The 13,498-nt window shown below is 52.7% G+C and overlaps 2 protein-coding genes across 3 annotated transcripts in view; both read left to right on the top strand.

Moving 5' to 3' along the window:
• Positions 1 to 6,817, top strand: part of Nelfb (negative elongation factor complex member B) — an 11,667-nt gene extending 4,850 nt beyond the window's left edge. Inside the window, exons 5-13 of one of the 2 annotated variants that reach the window (XM_021192391.1) lie at positions 453 to 638; positions 1,560 to 1,672; positions 2,499 to 2,601; positions 2,765 to 2,860; positions 3,267 to 3,409; positions 3,510 to 3,616; positions 5,376 to 5,517; positions 5,757 to 5,865; positions 6,060 to 6,817. In XM_021192391.1, coding sequence (XP_021048050.1) covers positions 453 to 638; positions 1,560 to 1,672; positions 2,499 to 2,601; positions 2,765 to 2,860; positions 3,267 to 3,409; positions 3,510 to 3,616; positions 5,376 to 5,517; positions 5,757 to 5,865; positions 6,060 to 6,206 — 1,146 coding nt within the window. In that variant the 3' untranslated portion in view covers positions 6,207 to 6,817. The remainder of the gene's footprint in view (positions 1 to 452; positions 639 to 1,559; positions 1,673 to 2,498; positions 2,602 to 2,764; positions 2,861 to 3,266; positions 3,410 to 3,509; positions 3,617 to 5,375; positions 5,518 to 5,756; positions 5,866 to 6,059) is intronic. The other variant, XM_029536892.1, reaches the window with a different exon arrangement.
• A 2,980-nt stretch (positions 6,818 to 9,797) lies between these two features.
• Tor4a (torsin family 4 member A) lies at positions 9,798 to 13,498 on the top strand. Its single transcript, XM_029536606.1, has 2 exons — positions 9,798 to 9,927; positions 10,579 to 13,498. Exon 2 carries the CDS (start codon positions 10,615 to 10,617, stop codon positions 11,896 to 11,898), a length of 1,284 nt encoding a protein of 427 aa, XP_029392466.1. The 5' UTR covers positions 9,798 to 9,927; positions 10,579 to 10,614; the 3' UTR covers positions 11,899 to 13,498.

Below are 13,498 nucleotides of genomic sequence, written 5' to 3'. Positions count from 1 at the left end.
GAACTCATTCTGTAGACCAGGCTGGCCTCGAACTCAGAAATCCGCCTGCCTCTGCCTCCCAAGTGCTGGGATTAAAGGCCTGCGCCACCAGGCCCGGCGGTTGGTTGGTTTTTATTGGCTTTTTCAAGACAGGGTTTCTCTGTGTAGTCCTGGCTGTCCTGGAACTCACTCTGTAGACCAGGAATCAAACTCAAGAAATCTGCCTGCCTCTGCCTCCCAAGTGCTGGGGTTAAAGGCGTGCCCCACCACTGCCGGCCTGTTTTAGTTCTTTGAGACAGGGTCTTTTTATGTAGCCTTGGCTGTTCTGGAACTTGACCTGTGAGTTCTAGGCTGGCCTCGAACTCAGAGAGAGCCACCTACCTCTGCCTCCCAAGTGCTAGGATTAAAGCTATGTCCACGTCTCCTTGTCCCAGTGTGGGGACTTTGGACTGAGTTTGTTTGTCTTGCCCTAGGTAGTGCAGAAGCTGACGCAGATGGTAGGGAAGAATGTGAAGCTGTATGACATGGTGCTGCAGTTCCTGCGCACGCTGTTCCTGCGGACCAGGAATGTGCACTACTGCACGTTACGAGCTGAGCTGCTCATGTCTTTGCATGACTTGGACGTCAGTGACATCTGCACTGTGGATCCCTGCCATAAGGTAGTATAGCATGCCCACCTATGCACTTCTCTTGTGCCCTCCTCCTCTGTACTCATGAATCTAGGAATGGCTGCTGGCCACTTCTAAGCTTGCTTCTCAGACTGCCAGCTTTGTGTTCTTCAGCTCTACTGGGAGATGAACAGGTCCTTCAGAGACACCTGGCTTGTCCTTGCCTCTCTAGCCTCTGCTCTAGCTGGAAGTGGCAGGCCCTGTGACCATCTTTCTATTGGGCACCTGGCTTCTCCTGCCCCATAATCCTCACGGCTTCTAGCTGGCCAGTACCAAAGTAATACAGGAATGAGGTTTCCTGCACTTCCCTCTATCCCCACCAAGAACACAGGAAATCTGAGTCTGCCTCCTGGGTACTATGTAGTCCTGCTTACTGCTAGGCACTGCGCAACACTGAGTATCTGCCACAGCCTGTCCATCCATCTGCCAGCCCAGGTTAGCTCCCTTTCAGGGAGAATAAATACGCCTCTTTTATGTACTGTCCTGATCCTTGGTACTGTTGAGACCTAGAGAGGCCTCTTGCTCCCGGTGCACTACTCCCCCGCGAAAGCTCACTGATGTCTCGGTCCCGTGCCGTATCGCCTTCTGCGACCTGTTTGTTTTCCTGTGTTAATACCAACTGATCGAGTGCGTGGGTTGAGTGCGTAGCAAATGGTGGTGTTAGCTATCCAGGCTTAGAAACTGCTATTGCTCAGCCTTCATCATGCCCCTTTTACTGGTTGCATTTTGCCTGTCCTCTCCAGGACCCTTCTCTACCCTGGGTCTGCCCGGGGTGGGGGCTTGGACCTGGGCTTTGTTTAGCTCTGCTTCTCGCCTGTATTGGCCCTGTGGTTCTCCCAGCCATTTGGGTAGTAGCGGGGTTTGAGGAGCGAGAGTCTGGGTATACCTAGATTGTGTATTTCCTTCCTGTAGTTCACCTGGTGCCTGGATGCCTGCATCCGGGAGCGGTTTGTGGACAGCAAAAGAGCCCGGGAGCTGCAGGGATTTCTTGATGGTGTGAAGAAGGGCCAGGAACAAGTTTTGGGGTGAGAGCTCTTTGAGGACCCTAGCCTTTGACCCCTAACAGGCATTGGTGGGGTTTGCTGTGCACCTTTGGTAGTTGGAGCCTGTTCTGGTATGTTTGGGACAGTCATGCTTGGTACCCGGCCCACTGTTAACAGGGTGCTAACTCATTACTTGGAATGAGCCTCAGTAGCAGGAGGAGCAAGCAATACCTGGGCCTGGAGTTGGAGGCCTGCTACTCCTGGGGCAGCCGGCGTAGGGAGCTTAGTCAGGGAGGGGACTGTCGTCTGTGGCAAGTTGGGTGTACGCTGAGGGCTGGATTAGATACTCCAGCCTGATTGCCAGAATCCTTTGCCTGGCATGAGGACATGCAGCTGCCACAGCCTTGCCGCGTTTCTCTGTATTCTCCCACTACTACCCAGAGTTGAAGCCAGGGGTTTGCTACTGTTTTGAGACAGGGTCTTACTTTGTGGCCAAGCTGACATGAGATTCACTATGTAGCCCAGGCTGACCCCAAACTCATCATGAGTTTCTCTATCTCCTTCCTGAGTGCTAGGATTAAAGTCACATACCATCATTGCCTGCCCCTGAGTCAGGGTTTTTCAAACAGAGTATGAATTTAGTATGCTGGGGTTTAATTCTTTTCTTTAACTTTGTAGTTTAGAAGATCTTTGAATAAGTTATGGATAAATCATGAATTCAGTACAGAGAGAGGCCGGCTATCCGGGCTCAGTCCCCAAGCCCTTGCATCCCAGTCTGTGGCTGTCCCTTTCGTGGGTCTGGCACTGTAGCTATTGGAAACAGAGTAACCAGGCTTCTCAATTTATACCAAGGTCTGATTCCTTCCAGGGACTTGTCTATGATCCTGTGTGACCCCTTTGCCATCAACACACTGTCCCTGAGCACCATCAGGCACTTGCAGGAGCTGGTTAGCCAGGAGACACTGCCCAGGGTGAGTATAGTCATGGCTGCTGGCTGTGCAAAGCGCATGCTATCCACTTGTCACGTGTTCCTAGGGTCCCGGCTCTGGAAAGCAGAGAGGCTGCTTTGCCCAGTGAGAGCAGAAGACGGCATGGTCTCTGTGAGCTCGTGCTAATGCCTCTGTTTTCTTTCAGGATAGTCCCGACCTCCTCCTCCTCCTTAGGCTGCTGGCACTGGGCCAAGGTGCATGGGACTTAATAGACAGCCAGGTCTTCAAGGAGCCTAAGATGGTATGAGGGCTGGTTTTCCTTTTTTTCTTTTAATTATGGGGAGCGGAAGGGTGGGGGCGCTCTGGTAGGAAAACTGTACTCCTAGAACACCTATGAAGGATGTTTGGGTATCTTGGTGGACTGGCTGCAGGGTGGAGCTAGTCCATGGGGACTGGGGTCCAGATGGGGCTTTGCAGGTACAGCCATGATGGAGGATTGAAGAATTTGGCACTCAACATGAGTCTCAGGAAACAAGGAGGAAGGGTTGGGGGCAGGGGGCGGGGGGCAATGTCCAAGAAAGCTGGATTTGTGGCAAGTGTATTGGGTGGGTAAGGGCAAGGTGTACATGATAGAGTGGGTTAGGGTGTTAATTGAGAGCAGCTGGGCTCAAGGGGACCTTAGTGGGCTCAGACACTCCTTCTGCCAGGAGGCAGAGCTCATCACCAAGTTCCTGCCGATGCTCATGTCCCTCGTGGTGGATGACTTCACTTTCAACGTAGATCAGAAGCTTCCAGCTGAGGAGAAAGGCCCAGTCACATACCCCAACACACTTCCTGAAAGTTTCACCAAGTAGGACTCCAGGGCAGGTCTGGGGGAGGCACGAGAGTGGTGCTGCCAGGGAAGGTGCTGCCGGGTGGGCTGCCTGAGGACCATGGCTTCTTGCATGCAGGTTTCTGCAGGAGCAGCGCATGGCTTGTGAGGTGGGGCTATACTACGTCCTACACATCACCAAGCAGAGAAACAAGAATGCGCTCCTGCGCCTGTTGCCTGGACTTGGTGAGTACTGATGGCTGTACTTTCCTGCCTCCTGTGCCCTGAGCTCTGCTCCTTTCTTCCTGCCTTCACCTCCAACTCCTGTAGCTCGGTTTCCATGTCTGCACTTTACTTCAGTAGACATTCTGTGTGCATGTTTGTAAAGCAGGTTTAGCTCTGTTTCAAAGATGCCAGTAAGTATTGTGATTTCCTACAGAAGGAATTCATACTTTTATAACCAGGTATGGTGGTGCATGTCTTTCATTCCAGGACTTAGGAGGCAGAGAGAGGCAGATCTCTATGAGTTCAAGACTAGCCTGGTCTATATAGTCAGCTCTCAGACTCTTCCACTTCTATGTGGGTTCCAGGCAATCAACTCGAGTCTCCTACTTGTGTAACTTTTCCTCACTAAGCCATCTCACCAGCCCTTTTTTTTTTAGGTTGTCCAGGAAAACCAAGGCCACATAGAGAGACCCTGTTTCAAAACAAAGCAAAAAACATAAACACCTTTTGTCTTAGTTAGGGTTTTACTGCTGTGAACAGATACCATGACCAAGGGAACTCTTATAAGGACATTTAATTGGGACTGGCTTACAGGTTCAGAGGTTCAGTCCATTATCAGCAAGGCAGGAGCATGGCAGCATCCAGGTAGGCATGGTACAGGAGGAGCTGAGAGCTCTACATCTTCATCTGAGGGTTACTAGCAGAATACTGACTTCCTGGAAGCTAGGACTAGTGTCTTAAAGCCCACACCCATAGTGACACAGCTAGTCCAACAAGTCTACACCTCCCTGGACCAAACCTATGCAAACCATCACATTCTGCTCTCTGGCCTCCATAGGCTTGTTCAAACATATGAGTATTGGGGGGGAGCATTCCTTAACACAGCATAATGCAAAATACATTTAGTCCAACTTCTAAAGTTCCCATAGTCTATAGCAGTCTCAACAGTGTTATTAAAAGTCCAAAGTTCAAAGTCTCTTCTGAGATTCATCCAATCCCTTAACTCTAATCCCCAAAGCAAGGCAGGACACCAGTCTCCATGTCCTGATGTCAAATCTGTCTTCTTCATCTTTGTCGACTGCAGCAAACTTCTTTTCCTTGTGCCGTTCCACTTCCTGTTAGCTGCTTTCCTTAGCAGATAGCCCCATGGCTCTGGCTTCTCCAACATATTGAGGTCTCCAAGGTAACTTCAGTGTTACAGTTTCTTGTTTCAGTGATCTTCTGGGCTCCTCCAAAGGGCTGCTGTCACTTCTCCAGCTCTGCCCTCTGTAGCACTCTAAGCTCAGGTTGATCCACTTTACTGTTTCTGCTGTTCTTGGTGATCATCCCATGGTACTGGCATCTCCAATAAGCTGGGGTCTTCTGCTGCAAATAGGCTTCACCCATAGCCTCTCATAGGCTCTCTTCATGGTGCCAAGCCTCTACTCCTTTGCATGACTCCTTCAGTCCTGGGCCATCAACTGCAACTGAGGCTGCACCTTCCCCCATGGCCTTCCGTGGCCTTAGCCTCTGGGCCATACTTCTATGCTTCTGCATATCTCCAGTTGTTTGTCTGGAGGTTTTCTTTTTATGGAGGCTGAATCAGACCAGAGCCCCGGGCGTGGGGCAGATCATTGTACCTTTCTCATACTCTAGCTATGGTCTTGCTTCTCTGATGAGAACCACAGACCACCTATCTACTTTAGCTGGTCAGCTCTCTCTGCTCACTAGGGTCTTGTTCAGAATATGGACAAAGAGAGTCCCTGAAGGCAGGGGCTGAGCCACCCTGTTCTGTTTACAGTGGAAACCTTTGGTGACCTGGCCTTCAGTGACATCTTTCTCCACCTGCTCACTGGGAGCCTGGTACTGCTGGCTGATGAATTTGCCCTGGATGATTTCTGCAGCAGCCTCTTTGACGGCTTTTTCCTCACTGCCTCTCCCAGGTAGGACACACACATTTCCTGCCAGTTGTTGTGTTTGACAGCTCCTGCTAAGGGACCACTGGTGGGTCTTTGAGCACTGAGGCCTGGGCTGGACTGAGGAATTCCTGAGGAATCAGCTCAGTGCTGATCTACTTCTAGGTGAAGTGGGAGAAGCTGAAGCTCATGCTGACCCCAGGGTGGGCTGTGGCTAGGAGGGAAGCAGGTGTTACGGCACCTCCAGCTCCACTGATCTCTTCCAGGAAGGAAAATGTGCACCGTCATGTGCTGAGGCTTCTCCTCCACTTGCACGCAAGAGTGGCCCCTTCCAAGCTGGAGGCGTTGCAGAAGGCTCTGGAGCCCACGGGCCAGGTCGGTATCATCAGTCCCTACTTGGAGGGCATTGTTCCATGAATGTGCTTGGCCAGTCCAGCTGTGGCATGATGCCCCTGGTGCTTGCTTTGATGGTGTTCTTCATGATTGGTCTTGCCTGTGGGTTCACTCCTCCATGGAGGCTCAGACAGACCACCTGTCCTATGGCATGCCCATGTCTGGTTTTCCTACAGAGCGGGGAGGCCGTGAAGGAGCTCTACTCCCAGCTTGGTGAGAAGTTGGAGCAGTTAGACCATCGGAAGCCCAGTCCTACCCAAGCTGCAGAGACACCAGCACTGGATCTGCCTCTTGCCAGTGTGCCTGCTCCAGCCGCACTGTGAGGCTCTGGGGAACTGTTTGACGGTGGTGCCCCTATGGAAGGGCACCCTAGTTGGCTAGGGGTGTAGGCTGAGCCGAGAGGGTTGTTCTTGGCAAGGTTCTCCCTCCTCTGAGTTTCTCCCAGGAGCTGGTCCCAAAAGGTCCTCAGTGGTCTATGTGCACATCAAAGGGGGCCCTTGATGTCATGGTGGGACTTGGCCCCTGCTTGACCCTGGCAGAGGTGGATGGTGGTTGGGATATAGGAAAAGCAGTGGGCAGAGGCCTGACTGACGTGATATTCAATCTGGAAAAAGTCCAAGGAGAAAGGTATGCTAGGTTCACCAAAGTAGATTTGTTGGGCCTGATCCCCAAGCACAGGAGTGGTCCGTCCCCTCCACAGAAGCCAGAGGGAAGTCTACAGCAGGCCTGAGCCTGCTCATGTCAGTGCTGACTGAGTCCATGCTAACTAAGATCTGTAGGCAGAGCTCTGCCCTGTAGCTCCCTGCCTCAGTTTACCTTTGCAATAGAAAGCAAATCCTTCCCCAGCTACGTGTTTTAGCCTTTGAGTAGGGGAGTTTGGGTATACACATTGAAGTTTCCACTTATGTAAATAAAACGGATTTTGATAAATCCATGGTGAGGAATTTGTTTGTCCTGGGACTGGGTTCAGAGGTGGATGCCATCACCACCTTCACCTCTTCTTCCTCCTCCTCCTCCTTGTTCCTTCCTTTCTTCCTTTTTTAAAAACAAAACAAAACAAAACAAAACGGTTAGGTCTCACTAAATGTCTCCGACTGTCCTGGAACTCATTGTATAGACTAGGTTAGCCTCAAACTTGGAGAGATCCTGCCTTTGCCTCCCACACACTGGGACTAGTGTGTGCTACCACGCCTGGAGGGTGTAACATTGGGGAGAGTCAGTGCTTTGGGCTCTGTGCTGAATAACCTGGTGTAGGGCCTAGCTGGAAGACCTCAGGGCCTCAGAGTGCTTTGATCTCTGTGTGCAGTCTTTCCTTCCTTTCAAAATGAGGGATAGGAATCTCTATGAGGACCAAGGATAAGCCCTAGGTCAGAGTGGTTCTGAACATCACACTTTACAGCCCTGTGGCAGCTCAGACATCCCTGGGTGGCTAGGGAAAGTCAGCTTGGGCCCTGGGTGTTCTGTACCCTTCAAGACAGGAACCATCAGAATGGCTGAGCCGGAAGCTGTCTGAGGCCTAATGAAAGCTCTCTTGCTGTGATGGGATCAGGCAGGTGTGTTTGCAGGGCCCCCAGTCTGTGCCTAGCTTTTCCCAGTTGTGAATGAATGGTACCTTGGCTGAATCTGGCTGTTTGTCACCAGGTGGGGAGGGGCAGGCTAGTGAATATATCCCTGAAGCTGAGTGAAGGGGAAGGAACAGTTTTCTGTTGTGAGCAACGCTGTAGACTAGGTGAGTCATAAAGAGTTTATTCTGGCTCAAGGACCTGGTCCAAAGATCAGGGTGAATTTAATGATAGATAGTAGCCTTTCCAACAGAGGCCTGAGGCATAGGGTACTTCAGTGACTGGGAGGGAGGGAATGAAAATGTATGGGTTTTGTTTTCTTCCTTTATAGCCGTAGACTGACAAGGTGACATTTTTACAACCTCGTTTGATCATAACCACCAATCTTGAAGGCACAGCACAGTGGATTGAATTTTCAGCCTCTACCACCCTCTAGGTTGCTGGGGGAGGCTTCAGCCCATGACACCACAACCAGATCACTGTGGGACAACAGGAATGCTGCTAAGTTTCCTGCTGTGTAGAGGTCACAGGTCAAAAACACAGGCCTTCAGTTGGGGGAAGTGCTGCTAGATTCTCTTTTATTATTATTATTATTGTTATTGTTATTATTATTTTCTACGGCAGGGTCTCTGTAACCCTGGCTGTCCTCAGAGTCACGGATCCACCACCTACTTGTCTGCCTCCCAAGTGCCTCCCTTCAGGGCTGGCTTGCTTGGTTATTTTAAAAGTGGAAGAGATGTGCCTGTGGGGTGATGGCAGTGATCCATTAGTAAAAAGCTCATGACACTGGGACTTGAGGGTGTCATATCCAGGCAGCTGCTACTTAACCCAGCAGACTCAGGAAGGGCAGGACTGTAAGGCCCACACACGAAGGCTCTTGGGGCTGTTTTTATGTCTTAGGGTGGTGCCTGGGGCTACATGGGGTAGACAGGAAAGGACTAGGCTGAGAACAGAAGCTGTGAGTGGACTGGATGCCAGGCAGGGTCACCGGGCAGAGGGAAGGACTGCTAGAGGCTAAAGCCTGGGAGAGACAAAAGGTCTGTGTGGCTGGATTCTGCTAGTGTGGGCCAAGTGTGCCTTCAAGGAGTTGTGGAAGGAAAGGGTGTGAAGGGTCAGGTTTGGGGCTGGTGAGGTTGGATTTTACAGTAGGGTTGGGACCAGGGATTGGGCACTGGGGCTTGTGAACCTTCTGTCTATAAAAGCCTGATCCTTGCAAAAAGTAACTCTGGGGCGTGAGCTCCCGGAGTGGGTCACTTTACCAGGTCTTTTCCTTAGTCCTATTCCGGAATGGGACTCTGGGCCCTAGAGAGTTCGATAGGTCAGCCTCTTGGAAAAGTAGTGGCCAGCATTGGGCTTACCTAGAGATTATCCTGTCCCTTTCTTGCAGGGCCTGATCCAGGACCCCAGGACCCAGTATCCTTGGGTCAGGAAATTCTGGACTAGAAAACAAGGTTTCTAAGAGCCTCTCCCCTCAGTCAGCTGTCTGCATTGACATTTTACCCAGTCTGTGAAGTGTAGATTGGGGGTGGTGGTGATCATGGGTGAGGCTGAGTTGTCTAGAGGGAGCTGGAATCACTTATCCACTCGGGCCACTCTAAACTTTGTGAGAGTTCTGGAAAGTTCAGAATCCCAGGCTGGCCAAGGAAACAACCAGCTCCCTTTCAGAACGGGAGGAGTCTGGGGCATGCACGTCCCTTCCTGCATAAATGGGCATGGAGGTGGGCAGGGCTGCAGGCAAACAGGTTGTCATGAAAAGTCTAAAGCCTTTTCTGTTTCCCAGTTCTTGGTCAAAGAACATTTTTAAATCTGCTCTCCCACTCCACAAGGGCTCTGCGCCATAAGGCGTTCTACCCCTAGCTCTAGAACTTTTGTTTCTTGGGTCCTGCCCCATGAGAGGTCTAGCTGAATGGGCAAAGGGGCAGGTGGGCGGTAGAATAGGGGAAGGAAGGGAAGCACAGAAAAAAGTAAGGGATTAGATGCACCTGGCTGAGCAAATGGCCTGCTTTCTACTGGTTTACTAAGTAGGGTCTTTTGGATCCCTTCCTCAGTTTATCTGGGTCAGGGAAAGGCACATCCTGGCAGAGACGATGTCAGGAGAGGGCAGACCTGAGCTTTCAGGAGTCCAGGGAACCTACGGGAAGAGCTGCTGGACGGGCTCCTCCCTCTCTGCCCTGCATAGGGGTTCTGGGCCAGTCAACCAGACCTCCCCCCACTGGCGGTTCCGTTCAGCCCAAGCTCCGCCTGCCAGCACCCCTGACTCACTTCCTTTGCATCTAAGCGGAAACCTCCCCAGAGCTTCCTCTGCTCCTGTCCCTGGGGACCTGCAGGAGTTGCTACCCCTTCAAGCCTGAGTTGGGCCAGCCGGACCCTGGCCCACCCACCTCACCCTTTGGGTGGAAGACTAGCATTTCCTGCTTCCTGAGTTGCTGGCTTCTGGCCTTGGAAGGGAGTGGCTGAACTGGAGGAGCCTGCGCAGCTGCAGGTAGGTAGCTGCAGATATGGAGAGATTCAGGCCAGCCTCCTCAGAGGCAAGGATCTAATCCTTCCTTGGCTCTTTTTCATTTTTCTGCTCTTGTGTTCTCTGGGAGGATGGTGAGGGACCCCAGATTTGGGCTTGGATGGGAGCTAAGGGTGGGAGTGGGTTGAAAGGTCTAGGTTGTGACTAGGGACAGTCCATTTTCAAAAACATTAAAGTTTGTCTGCACATTGCACCAACTGGCCTAAGTATGGGGAGAGTCTCAACTCTTAGGGGACAAGGGGCCTACTTGGGACCTGTAAAGCCTCTGACAGTCTGATAGGTGCTGGGTGTGTTTGTGTAGGGTCCAATTTGACCATTCTGTACCCCTAATCGGTGACAGTGTGACAACGGACCTTCTGTTTATTCCTCTAAGAGGGAAGTCAACAGTCTGATAAATTATACACCTCACCCCACCCCCGCACTTCCTCAAGGCCTAGGCCTTTTCTGAGAGGACCCAAGAGATTTGCATGCGTTGGGGCCCTCCTGCTGAGAGCTAGGCTTCCTGCTTAGCTGAGCTAGGCGAGGCGGGGCCAGTATTTGGCCGGAAAGCACCTTAAGGAATCCCCAGAGGGTAAGATCGGGGACTCAGGAAATCTTCCCATTTTCCTATTGCAGGGAGGGGAACTGCATGTCCAGCACAGGTCCTGAGCCATGGACCAGGGCCATCCTAGCTTAGAGCCCCAGGCCAAGGGACCATGTGTGATAGCGCCAGTGCGTGCCGTGCTCCGTCTGCGCCGCCGAGTCTGCGTCCTGCGCAAGAGGCGCCTCTTGCAGCCAGGCACTGAGCCGGACTCTGGGACCGGGGCACTTGGGCCCACCGGCAGCTTGGGCACTCTACGTGCCGACCCAGACCAACCTAAATTCTTCACCTTCGACAGCCTGACGGAGCTGACTTCTAGGACACCCCGCAAGAGGCGCAGGCGTAGTCGGGTAGTGCTCTACCCGGAAACCTCACGGAAGTGCCGACCCCGCACAGAGCGGCAGAGTCGTGCACAGCGCTGCCTGCTGCTGCTTGTAGCCATCGTGGGGTTCCAGGTTCTCAACGCCATTGAGAATCTGGACGATAATGCACAACGTTACGACCTCGACGGGCTGGAGAAGGCGCTGCAGCGTTCTGTGTTTGGCCAGCCAGCTGCTGTGGGCCGCATCATGGCCCTGCTGCGAGACTACCTGGCTACACATGTGCACAGTCATCCCTTGCTCCTGGCACTGCACGGGCCCAGTGGTGTAGGCAAGAGTCACGTGGGGCGTCTGCTGGCACGCCACTTTCGCGCAGTGCTAGAGGATGGTGCTTTGGTTCTGCAGTACCATGCACGATATCACTGTCCAGAGCCACGCCCGGTTCAGGACTGCCGAAAGGAGCTGGCCCAGCGTGTGGCAGATGTGGTGGCCCAGGCTGAGGCCGAGGAGAAGACCCCTCTCTTGGTCCTGGATGAGGCTGAACTCTTGCCACCTATGCTGCTGGATGAGCTGCACGACCTCCTGCAGCCACAGCGCTCGCACCATTTCCACAATGCTATCTATGTACTCTTAAGTGGTGCTGGTGGTATAGAGATCACACACTTTGTGCTGCAAAATGCGTCACGGATGTTGCCCCCAATCCGTCACAGTGCAGGCAGTACTCAGACTGAGGAATCTCAAGCCGAGGAGGAGTTACACACCAGTCTTCGAGAGCTCCTGGCCCGTGAACACCCTCTGTGGCACACTGCAGCCATCGTGCCCTTCCTGCTACTGGACAAGCCAGATGTGGTCAACTGCTTCAGAGAGGAGTTGGCAGGGGAGGGCTTTTTTCCTGAGCAGGCACTAGCAGAACATCTGGCAGAGGAGCTCAGCTACTACCATGTCGCTGGACATGAATTTGCCATCACCGGCTGCAAACAGGTGGTAGCTAAGGTCAACCTCTTACAGCACAAGCCTGCACATGCTGGGCACTAGCCAGTGGGCCCGGGCACAAGCCTGCACATGCTGGACACTAGCCAGTGGGCCCGGGCAGTTGACCTGTTGAAGAAAACAGGAAGGATGTCAGGTGACTTGTGGTCCCCAAGCTGGTTCACCCCAGGAGCTAGGGAGGCCGATGCAGTGGCTTAGCTCTGAGCTCCACGTCCTCTTCACCTCCGAGTCTTGAGATTCCCTAAGGTCACCAGGAAAGCAGCTACCTTCCTATATGGAGTCTTCCCACACCCCAGCTCCCACTGTGTCCATCATGTCCCATGAACATGTGACAGGGCCTCCCATAACCCTAGGAGGTAGCCAGGGTTATGGTAGACTATCTCAGAGGGTGTGAGGCTGCGGTAGGATTCTGGTCCTCTGGAACATGTGGCAGCCTCCATGCCTCTCACAAACTCCCAACCACCCCTTGAATGCATCCTTAGCTTAGAGGCCACGAGGTGGGGACTGCTTCTTCGTCTGTGCACTTCTCTAGGCCTGCCTCAGGAGGCAGTTAGATGTCTGCAAGCCAGTGAGTAGATCGTGGAATTCTTCAGATGCTCTGGGGCATGGACCTAAGAGGAGTCCCACCCTTGTGAGACTGGCTGCCTGTTTGCCCCAGAGACAGACATGTAGAATGGCTTTGGAATCAGCTACAAGGTTCAGGGTCCTGCTCACCAGAAGAGACCCGAGAGCAGGGACCTCTACCTCCAGGGAGGTGATGTGTCTCCACCACCCTGGGAGACCTCCTGGGAAGCCAGCAAGCTCAGGTTTCCCAAGAGAGGCTCACTGGACTCCAGTCTGACCTCTGAGGAACTCACTTCTTGTGCTGGCCCCTTCCCACCCCCGACTCTGGAGTGACAGCAGTTGAGTCCACAGCAAAGGGTTTGAGGCTGACTGGCTGTAGGAAGCAGGAAGCAAGCATGAGGCCCAGTGGGGTGGGGTCAGATGGGCAGGTGCCAAGCCTCTGCCTGTCTGTGCTGTCTGGTTGCCACAGTTACATGAGGGTGAGGTTCCCTGTAGCCTTTGGTGTCCTAGGTTCAGCCTCTCTATTTGCGTGCTATTTGCGTGGAGTTTGCAAGGCAGGAGGCTTCTTAGTTCTCTGGCCATGTCTGTGCTGCCATCTGGTGGCTGCACTCAGACTTTGCCTGTGAATGCTCATCATTCTGGGTTAGAAAGTGGTTCATTCCAAAGTGTGGCTTGAGGGCACACAGGAAGTGGTGACACTAGAAGAGATTAGAGAGGAGGAACCCCTCAATGGGGGTGATATGTCCTCGCCCACGCTTGGAGGAGACCTGCTGCAAAACTACCCAGGCTTAGGTTTCCCTAGAGAGGATTACTAGCAGGCTCCCATGGAGTTCTCGTTTGCCATGCATGGTCTGAGGATCCGGTGCGTGACCTGCTGCGTGTGGATGCTGTTCAGTTCTTGCAGGATTATGCCAAGAAGACCCCCAGGACTGTCACCTGAAAACCTACCTGGAAGTGTCCCCTATGCAGCCAAGTGTTGCTTGGAGTCATTCACTTACCATCTACAGGGCGTTGACTTAGTGAGGGTACAAACCCGTGCACCATCTCCTCTTTATTTATTTATAAAATCGTGCAGTTCTAA

Source organism: Mus pahari, chromosome 3 (genome assembly GCF_900095145.1).
Source record: "Mus pahari chromosome 3, PAHARI_EIJ_v1.1, whole genome shotgun sequence".
NCBI classification, from domain to species: Eukaryota; Metazoa; Chordata; class Mammalia; order Rodentia; family Muridae; genus Mus; species Mus pahari.
The sequence above is the reverse complement of the archived record's forward strand: the minus strand, read 5'-3'. Positions and strand labels throughout refer to the sequence as shown.

What these genes read in the sequence shown, in the direction of transcription:
- Tor4a (XM_029536606.1), top strand. Translation starts at nt 10,615, where the DNA reads ATGGACCAGGGCCATCCTAGCTTAGAGCCCCAGGCCAAGGGACCATGT.